The following is a 26,017-nucleotide window of genomic DNA, read 5'->3' as shown; positions in this document are numbered from 1 at the left end:
CACTAAATGACAACTGAACTCAGATTAAAAAAAACAACATACCTTTTGTACTTAGTACATTGTTCTTCGTACACTTACATGGCCTTTTAAGCTAACATTTACAGTATTTTTATTAAAATTACTGCTTGAAAATACATTAATGCATAAAATACTTAAATACAACTCTCTTCAGAAAGAAGCATCCATTCTATCATTTACTTCTTAAAGTTATGTGAAAAAGCTAACCATCACACAGCTTTCTAATTCTTTATACGTTTGTTGTGGTTTGGGTTACAAGAGTAGTCTTGCCTATTTTGCTGTGTCCGTAACACTTAACACATACCTAACTTATGCTCACCAACAAGTACACATAAGTGATCCTAATGAATTTTATGAAAGTGTAATCAAAAACTTCACTACTTTTATGAGCCATAATAAAAATTCCAAACACAGCATGTAGCTTGGATTAAGTTTTCATTTCTCTGTTCCACTCCACTCAAGACTACATCTTTTTAGCTAATTTCATCTTACATACAGGTAGTTAAACAGGCAACTATCTGGCATTACTCTACCTCCAAAAATATTACAAACTTCTGTGGCTATTTTACACTAGGAAAGAGCTGAATCAGGAACAGTAACATGCCAATTTTAAAAATGAATCTTTTCAGCCAGCTCTTCAGCAAATATTGAAAAGTCTACCTGGATTTCTCTAGATGAAGACATGACCCACGTAAGAATCAGAAATTTTGTTCTGATCATGATTAGTCAAAAAGGCACTTTAGAGGGCAGCAAGTACTTGCATTTCTTTTTTAACTTTTCTGCATCAATTTAGTAACAACTGCCCTTCTTAGTAGAACCTAACCACTCAGTGCAAAGATAAGTGTAAAATAGGCTTAAAGAAAATCTTTCACCAAACATGCATAAAATGTTTGTCCTCTCAGCCTAAGAACTTTCACATAAGTTTTACTGCAAATGGAGACAGAACAATAATCATGTCAGATACACACACTCGTTGAGATGTCCCTTACCTAGATCCTCTGTGTCAAAATGACAAGTGCAAAGTGATGAACAATTCATTTAGTGAGTATTCTTGTTTGTATTTGGAAGCCTACTAATATACTACAATTACAGACCACATACTTACATAGCTGTTAATAAACAGTGTGTCAGAATAGAATTAGAAAATATTTGTTAAGTCCTACAAGATCCATATGTATCTTTTATTTAACAGCAAATATAGGAAAAAAGTAATCTATTTTGGTTATGGAATTAGATGACTGAACATCTCTTGCTCATTGTAAGGGTTAAACACAGAACAGGATTCCTGTAAAAACTGATGCACATATCAGTAAGAACGCCAGTAATTTAAATTATTTCAAACATTTATTGTAATAGCTTACATTTACTGTAACATCTGACAGTTTAGTTAAACTGGCTTCTTTATAAGCCCATCATATTTTAAGATAAAAATGCCAAAGGTTCCGTTTTTCATAAGCACAAAACAGTAAAACAGTGCCCTCTTGTGATCCTCCCTAAAAGATGGTTATTCAAGGGAAATTTTGGCAACATTTATTGTTTGAGCTGAGTAGTTCTATTTATTCTTTCATTTGCATACACATGTATTTCTATATATAAAACACAATTACTAAGTTATTAACATTATCTTAAAACAAGCTCCTGCATATGTGCTATTAAAAGCACTAAGGATGCAACCTCTGCCAGTCCGATCTAGATTCTTAATAAGGCACTTGCAAAGCTGCAATGAATCCTACACTGCACTCCACTGCCAAAACACCTACTGCACAATGCCAAACCCTAGAAGAGTAAGAAATGCTTCTATTAACAGAAGTGCATTTTGCCCTGATGGAAAAGTTAAGGGTTTTGGGGTTCTTTTTGTATGTACAGGAGATCTTCTAAAAGTAAACCTTCAACAGTCTGTTACTGAAATAGTTCAAGTCTTGAGAACAGACACTTTGGAAAATCAAAGGGGCCTGGAAAGTATCACACATTTTAAAAAGTAAATAAAGAGTCGATCTGTGTAAAATTAGACTTTCTCCATTTATCAGTTCTTCAGTACTGAAATGAAAGCTATCATTAACTTTATTTTTTATTTTTAAGGTATTTGGAAAAAAAGGCTTATAGGACCATCCAGATTCTTTTTTTTTGGGAAAAAAATAATCTACTTATTGTTCACAAACTTTTTTTTTTTTCCTTAAGCAGCAGAAACTAAAAGCAGGTAAACAGCTAAGGCTACAATGAAATTCATGTGAATCTACATTTCTTACTACTGAAGGAGCAACTCAAAGCTACAATCAAGAGTCTGCCGCAACCACTGGAGGGCAGACTCATGTGCATTATGGATCTTGCTAACAACAGAGGTCTCAATCTGCTACTCAATTTTCTGCTTATTGTCTTGGTTCTGGTGCTCGCATTTATCCTTGTGAAGCTGATGTGAACCTCTGTGAGAATCTGTTTCCTTCTCAAACCTTGTATTGAGGGTTTTGCAGTGATAATGTAGACACTTCAAACTACCTGAATATAAACATGCAAAGAATAGAGACTGTAGAGACTGAAATATCTGACAGTTAGAGAAAGTGTTTATGTACCTATTTTATCAGTAAGCAATCCTAGAAGCTGTGCACAATTATCTACCTGCCACTGAGTAAAAAAAGCATCTAGAGCCTTGCTGAATACATGAAACAAACCAAGTATGCATCAGTAGTTACTGTACTTTCCTCACTGCTACAGCTGACTTTTCTCTAGAGACGCATAAAAGATCTGAAGCCTTCAAAGAACATCATTGCTGCAAAAGGGACACCGGAAATCAGGCTTTTTAAATGGGATTTCTATCAAATGTACTTGATGGGAAATGAGAGATATAGCAGGAAGGCAAAATGAAACACCTACACTGGCTTGCCAGTACACACCAAACTTACCTGTGAGCAGCAAAAGCAAAGATGCTGTAGACAGAAACAAGGATAACCATTAAAAGCAGCTTAAAGCAGCTGACATGTTAATAAGTTTAAATATGAAAACTAATTATTAGTTACACCTTTTTTGCCACCTACAGTTCACAGCAACACCTTAAAAGCCAGAAGCCATTATTGTTATCAAGCAGCATCAAAAGAAGCAGCTGTCAAACAACTGAACAACAAATAATTACTAACAGGCATTAACAACTCTATTAATGCCTTAACGTTGCCATGTACAGAAGCAGTAGGTGCATCTGCACGCACATTTGTGTGCTACCTCCTTAACAAGCTGGATTTACCACTTATGCACAGGTCAAGTGTGCAGCAGGGTAGCATTCAAGTGGTATTTGACATGCTACTTGTTACTTGCCAGTGAAATCACCCAATCCATAGCTTCTCTGCATAAGCATGCAACAAACTTCTTAAAGGATCTTCTATAGCCCTTTACAGGATCTTCTATAGGCCTTTACAGGGTGATGTACTCTCCCCAAAGGTGCCTGGGAAGTGGAGTGACCAAGATAAGCTTGCTTCTCCTGGAATTATTTGCCCAGAATGTAGCTCAACACACCTGAGATATGCTGAGAATGACTGGGGCAAAACAGCTTACTCTTAGCTTCTTTCTTTCTCAAGTACAACATGGGAACAAAGTGCACCAACACATATGCACTGTACAGTAAACTTAATGCCATACATATGCCTCTTAACAGTCCCTTGCACATCTGGAGAAGAGGCAGGTGCTGCTTATTGAGATGGGAGAGGCCTTAGCTATCAACTATCCATTTTCAGCAGCATACCCCTGGTTCAGCACATGTACTGTTGATCCACCCCTTCTCACATGGACTCAATATATTACAGAGCTGATCTACTCATGCTCACATTCAGGATTTCCAGATTGCTATTCTGTGGGGTGGTCCAGGTATCTGGAAGAGACCCATCTAAATTGGATCTACAAAGACATTTAACAGGAAAAAGCCGGTATGTCTAGGGAAATAAAGTTTATGCGAGGTGTACTGTTAACAGGCATCCACATTCCACTCCATATTACCTGCTCCAAAGCTTAGGAAACACTAGCTAGGGCAACACAGATGGTCAAAATGAAAGCTTTTCTCTCAACTGCACCAAAATATGTGCAATAAACATTTAAAATAGCTTCTATAAACTACACTTCTATAGCTTTTTTATAGTAGTAGTTGATAGTATAGTAGTTGATATAGTAATATTAATTCCTGTCTGCATTTAAAGCAGAAAACTGCAGTGCACTTTTGCAGAAGCACTTTATCACTTATTTTTATAATCTTGAAATATTCTGCTTAAAAAAAATAATCTGTAAATTTATACACAAAGGGATCTATGTTGCAACAGTTACATAACTATGTATTATTTAGGAGGATTTCTGCTGGTGATTGACATGAATGGCTCAAAGCTTACCACAACCACAGAAACTGATGAGAAACCCACTCTAGTCTAAAAAAAAAAAAAAAAAAAAAAAAAGTTTCCCCAACAAACTGGTAAATCACTAATACACTGCTTGGACTTATACAAAGCTTACTGCCTGCATGCTCTTCTGTATATTCAAAAGGGAAACTGTTGTGACACTTTAATAGCTAACATTAGACAAATTAGTTAGTCCTGACAAAAAATAAAAAATGCATAATCCTTTTATTAAAAGGAGAAAGATGTATTTCCAGATCCAAAATTACATACAAAGGAAGCCTATAAAAGAGTTTGCCATTAGCATGTACAAACCACCCCAGCAGCCTCCTCTCAGGCAGCGATGAAATTTACAGAATCTTCAACAAATTTTTAAATGTGCTGCTGAAATTCAAACATGCATTCTCCCCAGACAACATACACAACTGGCCAAGTTACCAGTTAACCAATGTCAAGTACCTAGCATTTACTCCAGACAAGCCCATGTATGCGCCATAACAAGTCGAATTCCGGTTGTTGGACTACCAACTTCAAAGCAAAAGGAAAAGAAGATGGCTCACAGTGAAGGAATTCACTCTGCCAATTAAAGGGGATAACTCCTCATGTTAAGAAACTTGACCTTGCTGAAAAGTCAGATTTGATCTAGAAGTAACACAGGAAAAATGCTGATACTGCTTTTAGTTTTCTGATCTGCCAGGATCCAGTTTTCAGCTGACATTTAAGAGTACAGCTTTCTGTAGCAACAATATTATTTGAAGAACGTTTTAGCTTTTTCTTTCAACTAAAGTTCTACAGATTTTATTTACCGGTGTTTAGGTGTGTATGTAGATTACTTTCTTCCTTCTGTTTTGAAATGAAGATTGTTGTAGCATCTCTAAATTTCTCAATGCATTAAAATTAAACTTCCTGTAACTTTTATATACATGGTATGAACAAGGCAGTGTTTTCTTCATTAAAGAAAAAAGTAAATCAAGAAAAAGATGCACTTAAGCAGTTTCCATCTGTTATCTCTACTATATCTGACTCGAGTTACCACACCATGAAGAAATCTAACACATAACCTGTACACTGGAAAAAAGTTAAATAGTGATATCTATAACACTGTACACAGCTAATAAGTAGATATTCAACCTTCTGAAACCTTCCTTCTTATTGTATTACCTCCCACAATTTTAAAGGCATGCTTTCATCTTAAACCTCATTTCTGGACTAGCATACAGTATGTACCTAGGTACATTCAGGTAATAGGACAGCAAAAAGCAAAGTTCATTGTTTTCTCTTAATGGCAATGTTTTTTTCCACATAAATGGTTGAACTGTAATTTTTCAGTCCTGTAAAAACCACTGCATTTCCATCAGCAAACACACTTAACAAAAGCAAAATAGAAAAAAATCCCAAATAAGACAAAAAGAAAAATAAAAACATTTCTATAAAGATGTGGGTTTTTTTCCCCCTTTTATAAATCAGCTTCCTCTAGCAAAATCTTATGCTTTCTGCTCCCACTCTTTCCTAGGTATATATTCCACATAGGACTTTAGTTTTATTAGTTTCTCAAAAATAACAGTGTATCAGTCCCCAGGTACATATATGGTGAACTTCAAAAAATCACAGCAGAATTATAGACTCACAGAATATCTTAAGTTGGAAGGGACCCATCATGAAGTCCAACTCCCTGCTACTCACAGGACTACCTAACACTAACCTGTATGACTAAGATCATCATCCAGATGCTCCTTTAACTCTGACAGGCTTGATGCCATGCCCACTTCCCTGGGGAGCCTGTTCCAATGACTGAGCACTGTCTCAGTGGAGAACCTTTCCCTAACATCCGATTTGAACTTCCTCTGAAGAAAGCTTAATTTCAGTTCCTATTGCTGGTCACCACAGAGAGGAGATCAGCACCTGCTCCTCCACTGTCCCCCTGGCGGAAGTTACAGACTGTGATGAGTCACCCCTCAGCCTTTTCTTCTCCAAGCTGACAAACCAAGTGACTTTAGTCATGTCTTGTAAGTCTTGCCTTAGAAACTTTTCACTGTCTTGGTCACTCTTCTCTGGACACATTCTAATAGTCTGATGTCTTATATCGAGGTGTCCAAACCTGCATACAGTACTTGAGGTGGGGCCACACCAGTCCAGTGTAGTGTGTGCTTGATGCACCCCATGACACAGTTGGCTCTTTTGGCTGCCAGGGCACACTGCTGACTCACCTTCAACTTACCATCAACCAAAATCCCCAGGTCTCTTTCCATGGGGCTGCTCTCCAGCCTCTCATCCCCCAATTTGTACATATAAGAATTATGCCATTCTTATGATGAGGTTTCTTTTAAAAAACAGGTGTCAAGATAGGAATTACCATTCTCTTTTCTTCATCTATTTTGGGATCCCCTCCTCCTTCCAGCTGTAACCTCTGGACAGAGAGGTTGGTCAGGCAGGGAGAGCCAGCAGAGGATGCAAGCTAGAACCCAAAGGCTCATCACTCTCACACGTGCTTTAAATTTCTGTTTCTCTGAGTCCTATTTCACAACCACATCTCCGCTGAGGAAATGCAATGGATCACATTTCAGGGTCCACCCATGCAACTCCAAATCATACCAATGAAAGTGCCTGCTAAAGCCACACCCCTTGTGCCCTTGACTACTGTCAGAATCCCTGTGGCCCCCATCTCACAATCAAGCAGGAAGCAGTAAAAGCAGAGTAAAGGCTGCAGCTTCAAGGACTTCCCCTGTTTTCCAGAACTGATAAGATAGCTGATAAAATCATTGCTTCCTAAGCCAGGGGCTAGGCAGATCTTGAAACCTATATCAACACTGATAAAGATATAAAAATAACAGGAACAAGAAAAAATAAAAACAGTTTTAGCAAAACTTCATCCTATAATCTTACAATCTCAAAAACCTGAAAAGCTGCAACACAATTTTATGAATTCAGCCAAAAGATAAATAATGCTTGTGCTCCCCCTGCTGGTTCTGTCCTCAAAACACAGAATCAAGGCCATCATCAACAAAGTTTTTGAATAACCATAATACACATAAGGCTTCATTTGTTTCAAACATGAAACTTTGCCTTCATACAAAAAGGAGACACTGTATTTAGTCACAATGAGAGTGAGAAAACATTTGCGAGAAGTAAAAAAACCAGAGCTAGGAGTTGCTTTCACCTGAATAAAAATAAGAGTTTGGGAAATACTTATCCTAAACTAAGTGTTGTGAAAGCTACATAAAAGATAATGAAGAGACATACACCTAAATGAAACAAAGGGAAGTAGTAAATAAAGCTTGCTCTGAATACATATTAAAATCCAAAAGGCACAGCAATCTCAACACACCAGTAATCTGCACACAAACCTCACAGACAAACAAGATTTGAGCACAACTCTTTGTAAATTACTTTGTCGGGCTGGAGAAAACAGGTATTTGCACAGACAGCTAGATTATCTGTGCTCAAATAATATCCTAATCTAACCTTAGAATGCCTTTCGGAAAAATCTACATATTGTAATTTTCTTAGGATTTTGTTGGCAAGTCTACCTACAAAGATAAACCTGAACATTTAGATTCCTGCCTTCCTTCTAAAGCTCTCTTCCCACTGTCCCACAAAGACACTGAATTGTTGTGTTAGAAAGGGTTATCTGTCTCTTGAAACATGTTTGACATTTCCTCTATGAAAATACTTAAGAGTACAACACAAAACCTACGTATTATTTCACTTTAATAAACCAGTTGACCACTATTAATACATTCTGATTAATTTAAAAATAAAGCATAAAATATCCAACTGAATTCATGTATTTACATCCTAGACATATGGATACTGAATATTTATCCCTGCAGTATGCAGGAGTCATTCCTCTCTCAGTGAGCATATAAATGCAGCCTCTTTGTAAATCCATTCAGATCAAAATGCATTCACAGTCCCCCAGTACACAGTGATTAAAGACTCTCTTAAGAGCTACCTTACTGTGTCCAGCTTCAGAAAAAGAGATGCCAGTAGACAGGCAGGCTGAATCAAAGTAAACTGTAAGCAGACGTCAGAAAAAAACCTGTTGGCACTCAAGTAATATCTGAGCAGCAATATCCCAGATCAAAATTTAAAAACACCACCACCTGGTTAAGAGCATCTGTTCCCTTTCCTAATAAAAACTACCTGATGTTATTCCTTAGGTATAACACACGATGGCAGCAAACATCAAGTTTTAGCCTTACCTGCACAGGCTGTTCACCTCCTGTTCTAAAATCTTCAAGCTGCTGCACATGCCAGGCAGCCATGCAGTAGGGCTCCTCAGCAGTCCTGCAGTCCAGGGGATTTGCACGTAACTGTTCTTTAAGCCACATCTGAGTCCTCACTGCTGGCTGTATGGGAGCTCCACTTACAGCCTGCTGTCCCAGAGTTGCATATCTCTGTCCAAAAGCTTCACAACTGGCTGCCACAGGTTTGCTTTCAGGTAAGGCACTGTAGGTCAAGTCTAAGGCATGTCTCCTATTTGAGGAATCTGAAACAAAATCATCTTTGCTGCATGTTTCAAACTTGTATTTGCAGTCCAGAACAGAAGATCGCTTTTTCCCTGTTTCTTTGTCCTCAATTTTTAGCAACTCCATGCTATCATGTAAACAGCTTGGCCCATTTGTCCTCAATTGTGGTGAGACAGCTTTGTCTGTACTAGCCCTGGAGTCCACTGAATGACTACTGTCATCTTGGCTGAAGGTGTTTGGGGAGCTGAGCTTAGACAAAGAGGACCATTTTCTTACAGGTCTTGCATCTTTCATGTCAAGAGAATTGTCCAGGGCACCTCGATTTCTGCCTCCTCCTGACCGTACAAAGCTTGTACTCCATTTTGAGCCATCAGACTTGAAAGCTTCCCTGTGTTTGCAAAGTGAAGAGCTGGCATTAGACGGCATCACATGGGCAGTGGGAATTGAAGCCAGTGATCGGCTGGGCTTAAACGAGGATGTGCCACTTGATGTTGAATGATCTGGGAAGAGAGATTTATCATGTAAATAAGTACAACACAGAAATCATAGTAACACCAGTGCTCAGAGGGCAAAACATCATACTCAATTTGAAATGCAAAAATAGGAGACAAGTTTCTTGACAAAATAGGGTCTTCTGAACCACTGAAGATTATGAGAACGGAAACCTATGAAAGCAGGAGATTTTCCAATTAATTTTGCTCAGGCACCATCACTATAAGAGAACTGTACCAAGCAGCTCCAGACACAACTCTTTATCTGTGAGCATTTTTTTCCAGGCTGTAAGGTGGCAGGCTGGATTTCTTCCCCATGCCACATAATTTTAATTAGCTTCTATATCACAAATGGTAGATGTATCACAATTCAGGAGCTTCAGGACTTGTTTTCTCTGCCTTTAGAGAATGAGAAGAGGGGGTGATGGAAAAGCAATTCACTAAATGCACTTTGTAAAATGGCAGTGCTGGAGATGAGCCATTTTAATGATGGCCTCTTAGAACTATTTATCCCTTTCGTATCTCACCAATTTCAAACCATACTTCACCAGGCAATTTGTTAAAAAACAAGATTCAAAAGATTGTTCTATGTTCCATTTAGACTTTATGTTATTTACAAACCCAAATTCAATACCACACAAAAACTGCATGTAGCGTAGTTTATGAAATCTATCCCAAGCCAAAATACCAAGACCAGTCAGTGAGGTGATATTCAGAAGGGGACAGAAGATCAAAGATGAGAGAGGTAAATCAGAGGTTACTGGAGACTGGCTGAGAGCTCTTACATGCCCAGAGACATGTGCTTAGCATCACAAGCTGTGTACAAGCAGAAATAAAACACTTAACCCTCTCATTAGAGGATCAGCTCCCACCAAGTCACTTTGCTGCACCTTAGCAAGCTCATATTGCTTGTTAGGTTCACGGCAGACAAACAGAATGAAATTGCTCTAATTAAAAGACTCTTTCGGTGTCCTTTTTGCCAAAAGCAAAACAGATGCACTCTTTTTATTTCACACATACTAACCACCTAGGGAGAACTCATTTCTTTGGGATTTGTCAACTAGTAGAAGAGTTCATAATGGGACAACTAAAAAAAAAAAAAAGGAATCAATCAAATGCTCTAGAAATGTAACTGGCATAACCTAGTGTAACCATCAAACTGGGTAATGTGATTTGTTGAAGGCCAGAACATGTTATTACCTGGGCACACTTTCAAAAGCTGTAATTTGACTCAATATACCATGCCACAGATAGGAAAAAGAGAGCTTCCAATTGTGCAGCGCTTTTTAAACGGCAGCACTACTTTGTTTTCTATGCATCCAGATAAAGATAGCCTTATCCCAAACTTGCATACTCTTCCCTGCTTGGGACTGGACTTCCTCACGCCTTGCACTTACAGCCCAACACAAAATAATACAGCCCTATTGACACACTCCTTGTAGGAAAAACACATTACAGCCCACTAAATAAACAGTTCCTTGACTTATACCTGTTTATTACATACCTGTTTTCCAGCTTTCAAAGGAGCCAGGGCTCCTAAGAAGATGGAAATTCTTACTGAAGCCTTATTGTCTCCTCATAGGTCATTGCCTCATCATACAACCTCCACTTTCAAAGCATAAACTCACACCACATTATCTCCTGCATCCACTCAGCCACCTGCATTCACAGTAGTTACAGAACACAGCTATCTTTAATACTTGACAACACTGTCAGAGCTGGCTGAAACGGTCAACAGTTTAGGAGTTATTCATAGGGTGCCGATGATGCCTATAAAACACACAGGATCCTCACAATAGAGAAAGTTAAATGGAAAGAGGAACACTACCAGCTTGTTACCTGACGGATCATGTTGCTAATAAATGTGAGGTACAGTTTATTACATGCAAGATCAAAGACCTTTCCTCCTCCCTGCACTTCTTCCTTAAAAACTCTACACTGCAGAAACATTTTCCTTGCTTTTTTTCCCCTCTGTATTGACATTTTTTAAGAGGCAAGACATGTCAAAGAGAAAGACCAAAGGCAAAACAACCCATTTCAAGTGAAAGGTACCAGTCTTCTGGCTGAACATGTTTGTGCCCACAGCTATTGCAGCAATAGAGACAGTGATATGCAATACTGCAAGTTCCCAAAATTGTGATATGCCCACCAGATGTAACCAATCTGACTGTGCCAGGTGCAGTATTGATTCTTTCAGCTCTGCTTTCCCATCTTCCCTCATAGCACAGTACACAGTCACTACAAATCAGGTACATCTTGCTACTCTGCATAGTGAGGGCTGCCAGCTTCCAGCCCTGCTGATCAATAGGAAAACAGTTGCTTGGTAATCTGTGGCTGAGGACATCAAAGCAGTGACTAAAAGGTGGCAGAGGAGCTGGACTCTTGAACATATGCACTATGAGATGAAAAGGGTTCCTGGGAACATCCAGGAGAAGAGCAGGGAGAGACTACTGCTCTCCTTCTACTGTCCTAGGGAAAACAGGGAGGAAAACACACAGTAGAAAGAAATGCACCTCCTCCTGTACAGGTACTCCTCAGCCAGAAGCTGCTGCCTTTGTAGCACTCAAGCAAACTAACTTTTGTACTGTACCTTATCCAGAAGCTTAATCTGACACTATGCAGACTTCTATGAGTAGAAAAGTCGTATCTTCAAGAGAGAGGTAAGAGAAGAAACCATATCTGTATGCATAAATCTGTAAAAGTTATACAGTTCCATACCAAAAAGATTGCTCAGATTTAATACAGCAATTGCAGTCTGAAATACTGACTTAATGTCACCTGCATGTGGTCTTTAAACCAGAAATAAAGTCCACTTGTTTTTATTAGAGAACTGAGTTACTTGGATGTGGTAGTTTGTTGTTTTTTAGCTTGTTCTACTCTAAGTTTAAGCTCTGAGTTAGCTCTAAACTTCCTTTTCCTCACTTGTGGTTCTAAACTCTTCAAGCAGATTTAAACTTGAAGTGCCATGTACATCCAATTACAGCTAATAAACGTCTCTGATAATTTGCCTCAAAAGTGAAATTCATAAATTTTGGCTTCAATTTGTCCTAATTAGTCTTCCCATTAACACTCACTGAAACATATGAGAAAATTCACACTTCTTCTTGGAGCATATTGCTTCAGTCTGCCTTGACTGCAGGCTCAGCTGGAAACAGCCAGTCTGCGTTCTGAAACATCTCACAACATAAAAAGCATGAAATCAAGAAATGTCATTGAAAATAAGATAACCCAGAAAGCACCATGGAACTGGAGACATTACTTCTTCTACAGTCACAGAAGTAACCTCCACCTAGCCAAATCCTGCCAAAGACTACTTTACCCAAACAGAATAATTTTCCCTTCCATGTAGAAGGGGCTAAGCAAATTCCCAGTTCAGAACTAAAAGCTCTGTCTTCTCAGCATTACTCATGCTTTCACTTCATTGAGCAAGTATTTATCTGAAGATTTCAAAAACTTTTAAACATGGCTTGTGTCTCTCCAGAGTCTTTCAATGCTTAAGACTGCTCTCATTAAATGAAATTTAGAGACACGGCATTAAAAAAAATACAGATAGTTGCTACTGGCTTTCCTTTGATGAGCATCAAGATCGTAAGTTAAATTTTGCTTTTCGGTTATCCTAAGAACTTTTTTTTGTACCCACCACAAAACTCCTTAGAGGACTTATCTAATAGCCTTAACATTTTAATATTTGATCCAGTACTTCCCAAACCACATAAATAAGAGATTTGAGAAGACTGTATTCTAAAAACACACAACAGTATTTCCACCACGTAACTGCAACAGACTGAATAGAAAATGAATAGTGTTTCATTTGGCTGTCTTACTATCTTGTGTTACGCTTCTAAACTACTTCGTTACTGTGCATCTGGCATTGAAAATAATGTAACAAGCAATACTGGTCTTACCAAAATTCTTATCACAGAAATTTTGTTTAAATGGGAGACAGGACAGTAGAGACTTTCTTCTGAAGATGGGGGAGAAGAAAGAAATCTCCCCACATAAACTTAATTAACAACTCCTACTCATTTACATTTTCTTACCAGATGTTATTTAAATCTCTAGTGCCAACTGTGTTCATCATAACTAGAAGAAAATCTCTGAAGCCATTTCTGAGTCCAAATCCACAACACTTTTGTTTGTTCCAGAGGAAGTCAAGCCTCTATTACAAAATTGAAGGTCTTGAATCTGGCTACAGTTTAGCATACAAGGATTCTTACATTCGTTATAGGATGTTGGTTCTTCTAAGTGCTTCTCTGAACTGTTCTGTTAATCTTAACTGCATGACTCTAGCCACAAGTGACATGCAATGCCAGGATGAAACATACAGCTTACTGAAGGGACCACTAGTCTTCATTCTACCACACAAGCATGTGGCTGCCAGCCAGAAATCCTCAATCTGCTGCTTTCAACAACAGAAATATCTAACTCTCCTGAAAGTTAGTTGAAAAACAAAGATCATGGGATGATGTGCCATGATAGCAGCTTTTACTCCCCACATTATCACTACCTAGCTACTTAAAAATCAGACTTCACCTTCACAGAGTATAGATAACCAGATGAGCCAACTGAGAAATTTCAAAATGGACAGGAAGGAGACCAGCCCAAGCAAAAAGCCCTGAAGAGCCTGACTCATCAACCTCTGGAAGCAAATGCATGCCTTTTCAGGGTGCAGTAGCAGTCACAGGAGCAGACTGGGTTTGGTTAGTTTTGTTGGGTTTGTTTGGGGGTTGTTTTTGGTTTTTTGTTTGTTTGTTGTGGGGTTTTTTTGTTGTTTTGGTTTTTTTTACTATTGAAATATCTTTACTATTCTCTTTACAAGCCCTGTTCATATTATTTCAAGTTTATTCTACTTGTTCACCTCAGATTTTGACAGACTAAATCTCTGCAAATAAATCTCTTCCAAAGAATAAAAGTATGCATCAGAAATAGGAGAGAACTGTTCAGACAAAATAGCAGCAATCCTACTTAATGTAAGAAGTGAGGATAACGCACTTAACTTTCAAAAAAGGGGGAGTGGGAAGCAAGTACATTCTAAAGTTTGATTAATAAAGCCTAAAACAGAAAACTGATTGTCACCAAACATGAGAAAAAAAAAATAAAATCACATTTTCTCCCTGAGCAAAAGAAAATTACTCATCATGAAAGTTATTTAGTCATTTATTTATTTTTATACTAAGTCCTGTTTTCTGCTTTCCAATTAAAAGGTGGCCTTGCTTGACTCAGATTTACCCATTTCCCCAGAACACAGTATTAACAGGGAACATACCCTATAAAAGTTACTACTTCTATTGTGTTAGGGTACTGAAATACTTTTTCAAAAGTCTGCTTTTTGACCACCTCTCACTAGGACACAGCAGACACTTTCCAGCTTTGATTTATTTTAGAAGTGCTGTCCCATACCTCAGAGGTCATCACTGTATATCAACACCAAGTTTTCACCACATCTCCCACAATGGCAAGACTTGGCGAAAACCTCATTAGTGAAGCTGATAGATTTGAGCAACAAGGACAAGCAATTAAATGACAGAGTGGACCACATGGAAGAACAGCATTTTCAGATTATCCCACTTTTGCACTGCAAATCAATCTCTGCGTTCCACTGGCCATTTTAAGAGCCAAAATTCCTAATTCCATCCCTTAAGTTAAATGAAAAGACAATCTAAATACCTTCACACAGAACTGCATGTGGCTGATCAAAGCTAATCAGTGCTAAAAGGATGCACATATAGGAGGTTACTTTTTTTTTCTTTTTTTCTTTTTTTCTTTTTTTTTTTTTTTGTAAGATCATACATACAAGACCACTACACAGGAAAGAGGGAAGCTCAGTAGAAAGTGTTGGGTTTTCCCTGTGTTCCGCTGCAGTCAGGTTTGAGGTTAAAGTTCCCCATACTAACCAAAGCTAAAAGACATCTGCAGAATGACCTGTCATCCAAATTACCCTTAATTGAAAACCAGTACATTCCCTTGAAATATACAGCTGATTTTTTTTTTTTTCCTATGTGCAAAATGATACCAGGTAAAATCATCCAATTTCTGCTTAAAAAAAAAAAGTGTTCCTTTAAACTAACTGTTTGACAATACCAATTATCACAAGTCTAAAATAATACAAGCTTTACAATGTACTTCAACAAATAAAGCTTAACAAAAACTTTTAACAACAATTTGTGATTTTCAGCAGTGCAACAGTTTTTTATAGGGGAAAACAAATACAAACTCCACAAACAAAAAAGGAAAAACACGAGTGGTACAGTAAAACTCCTGGAATTTGCTGTGATAAAGCTGACATTTTAACAGGCACTAGGTATATACATGCAGAGAGAAAAGGGAAGAAAAACTCCAAGCCCTCAATGTATCACATACACACATACAGCCATCCTGCTTGACTGATCTTAACTGATATTTTAAGACTTATTGCAAAATGGTACTGCCTGTTCATATTTCTTTGAAATGACAATTTGCCTTGCTATATCTAGGCTAATGATACTCCGATAGGGAATCCACAACTCCAGAACAAAAACATCTTCAAACAAATTTAATAGCTTCCTACTTTTGAGCCAGATCTGGTTCAACTTAGCTTGCTCACATGAAGCCTGTATTCAGAAGATGATTTAAGAAGGGACTGTAAAGAAGAGTACCTCTGTATAGAGGTGGGATACTACCAATTGAAAGTGAAATCAGGTCTGTTCAACAAGGACAGCCTTAATGAAGTAGCACACAGATCAAAAAATTGTCAGTGAAGTAAGTTTTACAGGGAAACATTATTCAGCAGAAACAGGTGCCGCAGTGAACTACTACAAGATTCTATTCCATGTTCTTTACTGTACTCAATTATTAGAGAAATATGAAATGCAAATTAATTAAAACGACATGAGGCAAATAAAATACTACGGGGTATTTATCTGAAGCAGAATAGATTTCACAGATTATACCTGATCAGGGAGTCTGAACTAAAGATCAGGTAAGCCCAAGAGCAAATTTTATTCTCCATCAGTCACTGAAAACAAGTTTTGTTTTTTTGAATCATTAAGGTTGGAAGGGACCTTAAAGATCATCAGGTTCCAACTCCCATGCCATGAACAGGGAACCCTACCACTAGACCAGGTTATACAAAACCTCATCTAACCTGGCCTTAAAAACCTCCAGGGATAGGACATCAACAACCTCCCTGGGCAACCCATTCCAGCTCCTCACCACCTTTATAGGGAAGAATTTCCTCCTAATATCTAAACTAAAATTTCCCCTCTCTCCTTTAAAACCATTACCCCTTGCCCTATCACTATCTTCTCTGATGAAAAGCCTGTCCTCAGCTTTCCTGTAGGCCCTTTCAAGTACTGGAAGGCCACTAAAAGGTCTCCCCAGAGCCTTTTCTTCTCTAGGCTGAACAGCCCCAACTCTCTCAGCCTGTCTTCATAGCAGAGGTGCTCCAGGCCTTTGATCATCTTGGTGGCCCTTCTCTGGACCCTCTCCAACAGCTCCATGTCTTTCCTGTGCTGAGGGCACCAGAACTATACACAGTATTCCAGATGGAGTCTCCCCAGAGCAGAGTAGAGGGGCAGAAACCCCTCCCTGGCCCTGCTGGCCACACTTCTTTGGATGCAGCCCAGGATGGGGTTGGCTCTCTGGGCTCCAGCGCACACTGGCAGCTCATGTCGAGCTTCTCATCTACTACCACCTCTAAGTCCTTCTTCTCAGGACTTCTCTCCAGCCATTCTTCCCCCAGCTTGTATTTGTGGCTGGGGTTGTGCTGACCCAGGTGCAGGACCTGGCACGTGGCCTTGCTGAACTTCATGAGTTTGACACTAGCCCACCTCTCCAGCTTGTTAAGGTCCCTCTGGATGGTGATCCTTCCCTCTTGGGTGTCAACCACACCACACAGCTTGGTATCATCAGCAGATGTGTTGAGGATACATTCATTTCCATGTCTCCAACAAAGATGTTTAACAGTACTGGTCCCAGTACTGACTCCTGAGGGACAACACTCGTCCCCTGCCTCCATCTGGACATTGAGCCACTGACCACAGCTCTCCAGGTGCAGCCATCCAGCCAATCTCTTATCCACCAAGTGGTCCATCTGTCAAATCCATGCCTTGTCAGTTTGGAGACCAGGATGTCATGTGGGACAGTGTCAAACCCCTTGCACAAATCCAGGTAGATGACATCAGTTGCTCTGCCACCATCCACCATCTCTGTAGCCTTGTTGTAGAAGGCCACCAGATTGGTCAGGCAGGACCTGCCCTTAGTGAAGCCATGTTGGCTGTCACCAATCACCTCTTTATTTTCCATGTGCCTTAGCAGACTTTCCAGGAGGATCTGCTTCATGACCCTGCCAGGCACAGAGGTGAGACTGACTGGCCTGTAAAGGAGTTATTTATAACTACTACTGTTCCAAGCTTGCAATGGCCATTCAAAATGTAAACCAGGTTTTCAAATCAGATTTGTCTGCTAAATTAAACTACAAAAGGTTAACCTAACTTATATAAATTGCTTTAGATGAGAAAACTGAGCATGTTAAGACATAAGAATGTCTTAGAAGAATTAACTTGTTTTTCCGGAGTACAATGAACCTTTTGATTTATGCTATTATTAGTGCTGTATTTATACAGTATCTGATAGGAAACTGTGCTACAGCATGTTCATATTGTGCTCTCTAAGTACATGCAAGTAACATGCAACTGGTCACCAGAAAAGAGTAAAAAATATTAGGTGTAAAATGTGGATGCTCTATGTAAAAGCAAAGAAATTGAACAGAAGTTAAATTTTATACCTCATGGTATCTTTCTTTCATTTCCAGCAATCTGGAGTTATTTTTAAGAAATAGTTACATAACTAAGTAGAACGATTTTTAGATTAACAGGTTCTATTTTTTCCTCCGTAGATAAGAGGATAAAGCAATATTCCACAACAGCAGTCATGCAATCAGGAACCTTCATTTTGCTGAAATAAAAGCATCAGTGAAAACTTAATGCCACAGGGATATTCTTTTTTCTCTTGTGGTTGCTTGCTTTAAAAAAAAAAATATAAAAAAATAAAATCTAGATCTTAATTTACATTTGCCTTTTTATGAAGGCCTTCTACAGCTTCCAATTTCATTTTCCAACAAGAACAGTGAAGACATGCAGAAACCAAATATCCCCCTAGGATTTTCTTTAAAAGCAAAGGCTGAAGTAAAAAAATAAAAAAAAATACTATGGATGTCACAATGTGTCCGTCGTACTTCCTTTCTGAATCTGAGACACCCATGGCACCACTACTATCTACTTCAACAGCTACCAGATCCTCCCTCTTCATCCCCACCTACGAATGACTCTAAAAAAATTGGAATAACTTAGTCCATCAGAATGGAAATCCACCCCTGCCCTTCAGAGCAGGAAAATCCCAGGTATTTTTGTTCTCTGTTCATCCAGCAGCAGGAACATACCTACCCCTCCATTTTACTATACCAAGACAAGGAGAAGTTGTACTTCTTCAAGCTCCAAACTAACTGACCCCCAGGTGCCGTCTCCAACGACAGGATTCCCAGGTTAACTAGGCTGACGCTAAACCACCTCACCTAAGACGTAAAAGGAAAAGGCATGTGAGGAGAGACTCACACAAGGAGAGTTAAGAGATTCCCTCTAATCCAAGGGGTCAGAGTAAAACCTGAGGGTTCCCACAGAGCACTATCATTGTATGCAGTTAAAATTTTGTTTTTGAGGAAGGTGTGTATCAATCACATTTTAGTCGTATGTCTAGGCAGACACAGAGCCTACATTTTAATGTCCAGTAACTTTATACAGTTAAATCCCACTTTCAATATCCAAGGAGACTGGAGTTCCTGGCTACATTTTTGAGATCATTATCCATTACTGAAAGTTTAACCCTTGCTCTTATTAAGATGGTCTTCAGCTTAAAAATGTAGTATGTAGATTTATCTGGTACCCTTTCTGCTGACCACTAAGCAGTGGATCTCTTATCTTGGTTCACAGCTCGCCAAGAATAGCTTTAACAGGAGCAGGAGCTTTCAGCTTTATGCCAGGCTATGCAAGTGTGGAACAGACGACATATCTTCATTCACTCCTCTCTTCCAAGCTCATCCTCCAGCCTCATGTTCTCTACTGATTTCCCCCCAGTTGAGCCTTACACACAGTAGTCATCCTGCCAATTTTCCTTTGCTTTATTAGTTTGGAAGCCCCATTCAAACTCAGAGTAGAATTATTTAGGTTAGAAAAGACCCTTAAGATCATCAAGTCCAACTGTTAACCTAGCACATTGCGAAGTTCACCATAAAATTATATTCCTAAGCACCACATCTACATTACTTTTGAATACCACCCTGGATAGCCTGTTCCAGTGCTTTAGCACCCTTTACTGGGTGACCCCTGCAAGTATCACAGATGCTTCTGTACAATAAGAGCACATATGTATGAACCTTTACCCAAATGAAAAAAATAAATCCTTTCACAGGCAGAAGCAGGTGCAGCGAGCAGCCACAGAGCGAGGCTGCCACAGCTCCAGTGAGACAGAAGGCTACTGCTGCATGGCTTTCACACTGCTTCATAGCAAGACTGTCTCCAAGTATCTCCTTCCACCTTCCTGCTACAGACGAAGGTCAGGCCAGGTCACCAAACACAACCAGCTTGCTACAGCACTGCCAGTGCTATGTACCACGTAGAAGTGCTTAACATGTCACAATTTACTTAATACACTTTGAGAAAGCCTGCACCAAGCAGTAATTCCTTCCAAGGGCCAGAAAACGTCCCCAGGAATTCCGTAAATTCAGCTGCTGCCTCAAGAATAATTTAGCTCATTGGGGAAATTTCTTCCCTTCAGATGCTGATCCCCAAATGGTAAAAGAGTAGTAGCTTAATTCAACTGGAAAAGGTCTGCTGAGGCCATACCAGTTTTGGTCTACATAATTACTTACCAAGACTTGGGGAAAAGAGCAAGATATTTTAAAAAACTAAACCATGAAATAAAAACACAAAAGAGCAAAACGCAGTATTGCATAAGTAGATCTAGTTCTCTATTTTCTAATTTTTAAATTATTAGCTTTGTTACTCTACCATTCATTGCTATATAAGACTCAGTCCTTCCATTAAAGTTCCTCCAACACTTTTGGCCTTTGATAAAAAAAATATCAACAGCTGACTCCACATGTAGGTCACCATCTGGAACCCAGCTCAGGTCACAGAGGATTAACCTTAAATTGGATTTGAACACAGCTCTATACCCTACAGAAGTAGTCACTTTTTATCCTTCAAAAATTGAGCATCATTATCCTTATTTCCCAAATGAAGAACAGGAGCCGAAGTGTTACAACAACTAGCCTAATGTCATTTGGTAAAACTTACCTGCTTCCCCCTGCTACTCTCGACACTGAGCAGTACTGGGTACCCTGATCTAATGTATTTATCTTACACTTCAGAACCTCAAGCAGAACAAAACCAAGGAGAAAGATGAGGAGAAAGGAGGAGAGGAGCCACCTCAAATTCTCAGCATTTTCCTATAGCAACCAAAAACTTGATACTTACCAAAGGAATTCAACAGTCCCTTTACTAACAGAAACAATTACAAAAGCAGCAGCAGCAAGAAGAAGATACAGAGAAGTTACCAAATTTCACCCTACAAATCTGATCATAATAAACAGATGTGGAAAAACCTCAGTTTTCCCACACCTTTTTTCTTGTACCATCTGGCTTTCACCATTTTGACTCTAGATTCTAGTCTTTTCCTATTTTCAGACACCTGTGAAATCACGATACTAAGACTGACAATAACTGAATGTTCTCTCTCATTTCTAATACGTAATTTCTCTACAGCATAAACCTAAGGAGACTGTTTCACAATCATATGTAATGACCATAAACAACACCCCTCCCTTCCACCTTCCCCACCCACACTCTGAAGACTTAATTTTGCTTTTTTTGGAGGACAGTTGATAGTTTGAGCAAATGTGAATAATACACTGGTAAAATTAGAAATGTTAATTCAGAGGCTATGTTTAGATGGAAATCTTAGGATGATTTCTGTACCGTAAAAAACAAGCCTCCACTCCAGAAGGGAACTGTACTTCCTTTTATGTCCACCACCAAAGAAGAAACAGAAGTTAATTTTAAAGGTTGACAAAAAATATCCTGCATGTTACAACCACCTGAATAATATTACTCTGAATTTTTCCTGAAATATATATGCAGATCTTAATGCTTACCAGCAGTTCTTCACCTGCTAGTAGCCTGTAAAATAATGACAGTTATATACTGTTCATCTGAACCTGTATGTAAAGTTTTTCTGAAATATTCTAAAAATTGAAGACTATTTGTGTCCTTTGAAAAGGCTGGCTGAAAGATCCGATTTTAACTATAACCCATACTTAAACAAACAAAATAGGAGAGAAATACATAATGTCCAGTAGAGTCTTTTATCCCAGCCTTCCCTAATGAAAATATTTAGCTTTGAAAAACCTTTCTAAAGAAAAAACAAACAAAAAACAACCACCCTGAACATTAACAGTAGTTTATTCTTTCACTGGCAATTATTTCTAAAAAAAGTTACTGTTTCTCCTGCCACTGCCTATGACAGAGAAAGCATAGAGTTTACTGCCTTGACATTACCATGATTTAGAACACTTCATGAATCAGCACACTAATTAGATGAAAATGAAAAAATCCAACTGAATCATATGAGCAGAAAAAAAAAATCTAAGTCATTATGACAAAAGCTTTGAAAGAGCATTTATCATTCTGAAAGACCAAAAGCTCCTTTGCCAACTTGCACATCATGTCAGGCATCATTTAGTCTACCAAGTCAATACTGACTGGTTTGCAATACAACACTTGCTACAAATTATACAGTCTCAAATTAAACTACTCGATCCACTATAGAGAACAGAACTGTAACCAAACTCCAACTTGAATATTTGAGATAATTTGTGTAGTCCTTCAAGATAAAACATAGTGAAGACTTCAGGAAAAAAAGATTACAACACATACACACACAAAATCGCTCCTTGGTAAAGTTGTGGGGGTTGATCACCAGAATTATAAAAACCAGTTTGGCACCTCAGTTCTCATAAGCATGGTTTCCTAGCACCTAAAGGGTACGCTAGCTCAGTGCCAACACAACCCTCTCAGTACTTGCTGAATCTCCAGCATTACCGAGCACAGCCTTCATGTTTTAACAAAGTGTATTATTCGATAAAATAATTGCAGAGTTATTTTAAGTGCTGCTACCTCTAATGCTACCCAGTCTTCTGAGCACTAACTCCTAGGAAATATCAAAACAGAAGAGAGGTTCACTGTTTGCAAACAACTAACAAGCTTAAACACAATAAGAATTACATTCTACATTTAAAGAGTGCAGTGATAATTTCTTTCTGCACCCCATGAAAACTAGAAGACAGAATTTCTATGTCCATTTGGTTTTCTGATGTGCAGTTATGAGTACACAGCCAGAGGTTGGAGAGCAGAGAATGTTTCAATTGCTGCCTTTAATAATGGAAAGAATGTAGTGTTTATAAATTTATTTCCAGTTGTTGGCTCATATATTTGATATTTATAGTACTCATCACTGTGGTATCCAAGCACATTAGCAGTGCTTTGACCCACGCAAAACAATACAAAACTGTTTCTTCTCCACTCTCTAACCTATTGAGAAACACCTCAGTTGTGGTATTACTAGCACAGTATGTTCCACAAATTAAAAACTTACATTTTGATCAAAAATTATAAAAGTTGATGCAGCTTACCAGGACCTGCTCTCTGGCTCTGAAATAAAGTCAGCTCCATAACCACTAGCTCAGAGAGCCCAAACTGTCTACTTACAGCAAATACTTAAAAAGAAAAATTAAATTTATCTACTGATGTTAATAACTGAAGTAATCTTTCACCCCAGAGAAACACAAGAGAGCCATTTTGCGCAATGCAGTATGTAATGTGTTCTCCAGTGTTACCTAGTAGTACCAGCAGATCCCTAACATAGCAGATAGTAATGGCATCCAGCCCACATCCAAGCTACCAGGATGAAATTTAAACCTCTGCAAAGGGCAGCAATTTTAGCAGCTGCATACAGATCTTTGCATCACAGCTCAAGTGGTAGAAGGCTATTAATGCACTTCAGCTTTAGAAGACAGGTTGACAGAAGTGATTTTTCAGAAGTCAAAACCAACATTCCTAACTTTCCATACAATCTTTTCATAACCAACCACTCCTAAACTCCCTTTTGCACCTTGGGCCAGCACTGTAGGCAGATGAGACACAATTACCATACTGAAAGGAGAGAGCAGTGGAAACAGAACTGTATCAATGACATAAACACTGAATACAAGATCAGCTTCTTCACAGAAACCCCAAATATTTTTTTATTCTTTCTGCATTGCACTTAATTTTTAGATTTTATGTTCTCACTTATTTCAGACTAAGTATATTAATGATGCTAGAAGAACAAGCCATGTTGTATATATATACACAAATATAATAATGCATATAAATTAAACTACCTATATAAGCACACACACAAGATAAATTAAGTGATTTAATCACTCACAAATAAGTAAGTTTCAGGGGGAGAAAAAATAATCATAGCTGCTCTAAGTCTGATACATGACTTCTGAAACACAGATCTCCATCACATGTGTCACGCTCTTCATCAAGTCTCACACCTACCTCCTAACAGCTGGAGTAACACCCACTCATGTAAGCAAGAGTCTTAAGGGTATACTACTCTAATGGGAATATAGTACTCCCAGAGCCATATAAACAAGAACTCTTGACAGCAAGTCACAGGTTTTATTACTTCTCCTACACTATGCTACCTGCCAGAACAAACTGAAGTAAATATTTGTATATATTCGTAATATTTCTACCTACTCTCAAATTCTCATTTCATTCTAAAGGTTCAAAAGTACTTCAGAGCTTCTGAATGTTTCACATTCCTCATCTCCTTCAAAAGTATTCCACTCCAACTTTCATTAAGAATTAAATAAATTTAATTATCCATTTAAAAAATGAAATTAAGCTCATGGGTAAACACAGAATTTGCAATTTTTGCTGTTTACTCATTGTGTCTACATATATATTGTATCTTCATATCCTACAAGAGTTTAATTATAACACTTACTGATATTAGTTTTAACATGCATAAAAAATGCAACTCTCCCAGACCTCCATTTACAAAGTACAGCAAGAAGAAAAGTTAGCAAGAAAAGGAGGACAAAAGTATTACTGCACCATCTCATAAAAATCTTCTAAAACCAGAAATACCACCAGTACAAATAACAGCCTCTCTCTTCTCTATCACATACTACTCTTTTAAAGCCAAAAGCTGATTCTCAAGACTCAAGTTTTACAATAACTGAGCCATTAGTACCATCAGAAGTTAGAGAGACTATAAAACAAAATTTTAAGGGGAGGGGGGAGCATCATGGGCAGAAAACTGAGGAGTTAGAAGTTAAAAAAACTCCACATTTTAAAACCTACACTTCTGAAGTTTAAACATTCCTTTTTTCAGCATCACAGACAAGTCATAACACAAAGCAAAAAAAGGAATTTTTTTAATTGGGACATATCCTAAAGTTTTCTTAGCAACTGGCTTAGTGCTACAGCATATTCCAATGTCTTATTTTTAACAATAAAGGAGCAAAAGCATCATGCTAAGTTACAGAGATGAAGAGAGTATCTCTCAAATGAAACAGTAAGAAATGGACAAGGGTCCAACTCTGCAGTCAAAAGGCTATTTACAACTACATTTCAGTGACCATCCTGCAAGCCAGCAGTGAACACAGGGCCTCCAGTTTTTTCGCCTTTTTTTTCCTGGCAGTACCAACACTATTGATATTGTCTAGATCTTAGCAACAGAGCCACAAGAAAAAAAAATTTAAGTAACAAGTTCATTTCAGCCTAGTTCTGAATTCAGTGCAGTTCTCAACCCAAACACCAATGTCTGATCGTCACAACTGATCACCTGGTGCTACCTTGCATGCCCAAATGTATGCAATAGATAGTGCTTTGTACAACGAAGACAATTCTTCAGACTTATGCCAAGTTATTTTAAAGTAACAGCATTTACAACACAGATATAAAGATTAATTTCAAATGCAGGAACATTTCAGGATATGTGCTCACATCCACGCTCTTGATGTATTTCATACAAATTCCTCTTAAACACAAGTAGATTATGAATTAAGAACCCTATTCGTTCACCACATCCTCAAAAAATCACTACTAGTAAGAACAAAAAAACAGTAAAATTAGTAGCTAAGAAAGAAACTAAATTTGCTTATCAATTCTGCACTGGGAAGTCTCTTCTATTAAGACCCAACATTAATGATTAATTCACTTTAGCACCTGACCATTGTTCAATTTTCTTCAAATATTTGTATTTACAACAAATTAATGACATGCTACTTTTATACTTGTAATTTTAGCCAAAAATACAAAGAACTGTACACCTGGATACATCAGCTATTACTAGTACATAAGTGTACCTAAAGACTCAAATCCTCAAGTCTCCAAAAAATACATTGTAGCACTCAGTGTGAGGCTGTGAAAAAGGGTCACAGATACTAGGTACTGTGGAGACAAACATGAAGCAACCCTTACAAGCAACATGAGAAAGCAATGTGATGGTTTGAGAACATGACCATCAACTCCAGAAGAAGTGTCAAAGGAAAACAAAAACAGAACAGAGAAAATATTTAATA

At 38.2% G+C, this 26,017-nt stretch overlaps 1 protein-coding gene across 2 annotated transcripts in view; it reads right to left on the bottom strand.

Moving 5' to 3' along the window:
• The window catches only part of CEP85L (centrosomal protein 85 like), a 109,088-nt gene that overhangs the window by 59,009 nt on the left and 24,062 nt on the right, over positions 1–26,017 (bottom strand). For both annotated transcript variants that reach the window (XM_051613205.1, XM_051613206.1), the window contains exon 3: positions 8,585–9,351. In XM_051613205.1, the coding sequence (XP_051469165.1) occupies positions 8,585–9,351 (767 nt within the window). The remainder of the gene's footprint in view (positions 1–8,584; positions 9,352–26,017) is intronic.

This window comes from Apus apus, chromosome 3 (assembly GCF_020740795.1).
Source record: "Apus apus isolate bApuApu2 chromosome 3, bApuApu2.pri.cur, whole genome shotgun sequence".
In the NCBI taxonomy this organism is placed as follows: Eukaryota; Metazoa; Chordata; class Aves; order Apodiformes; family Apodidae; genus Apus; species Apus apus.
Note: the sequence above shows the minus strand (reverse complement) of the source record. Positions and strands in the feature narration are given on the sequence as shown.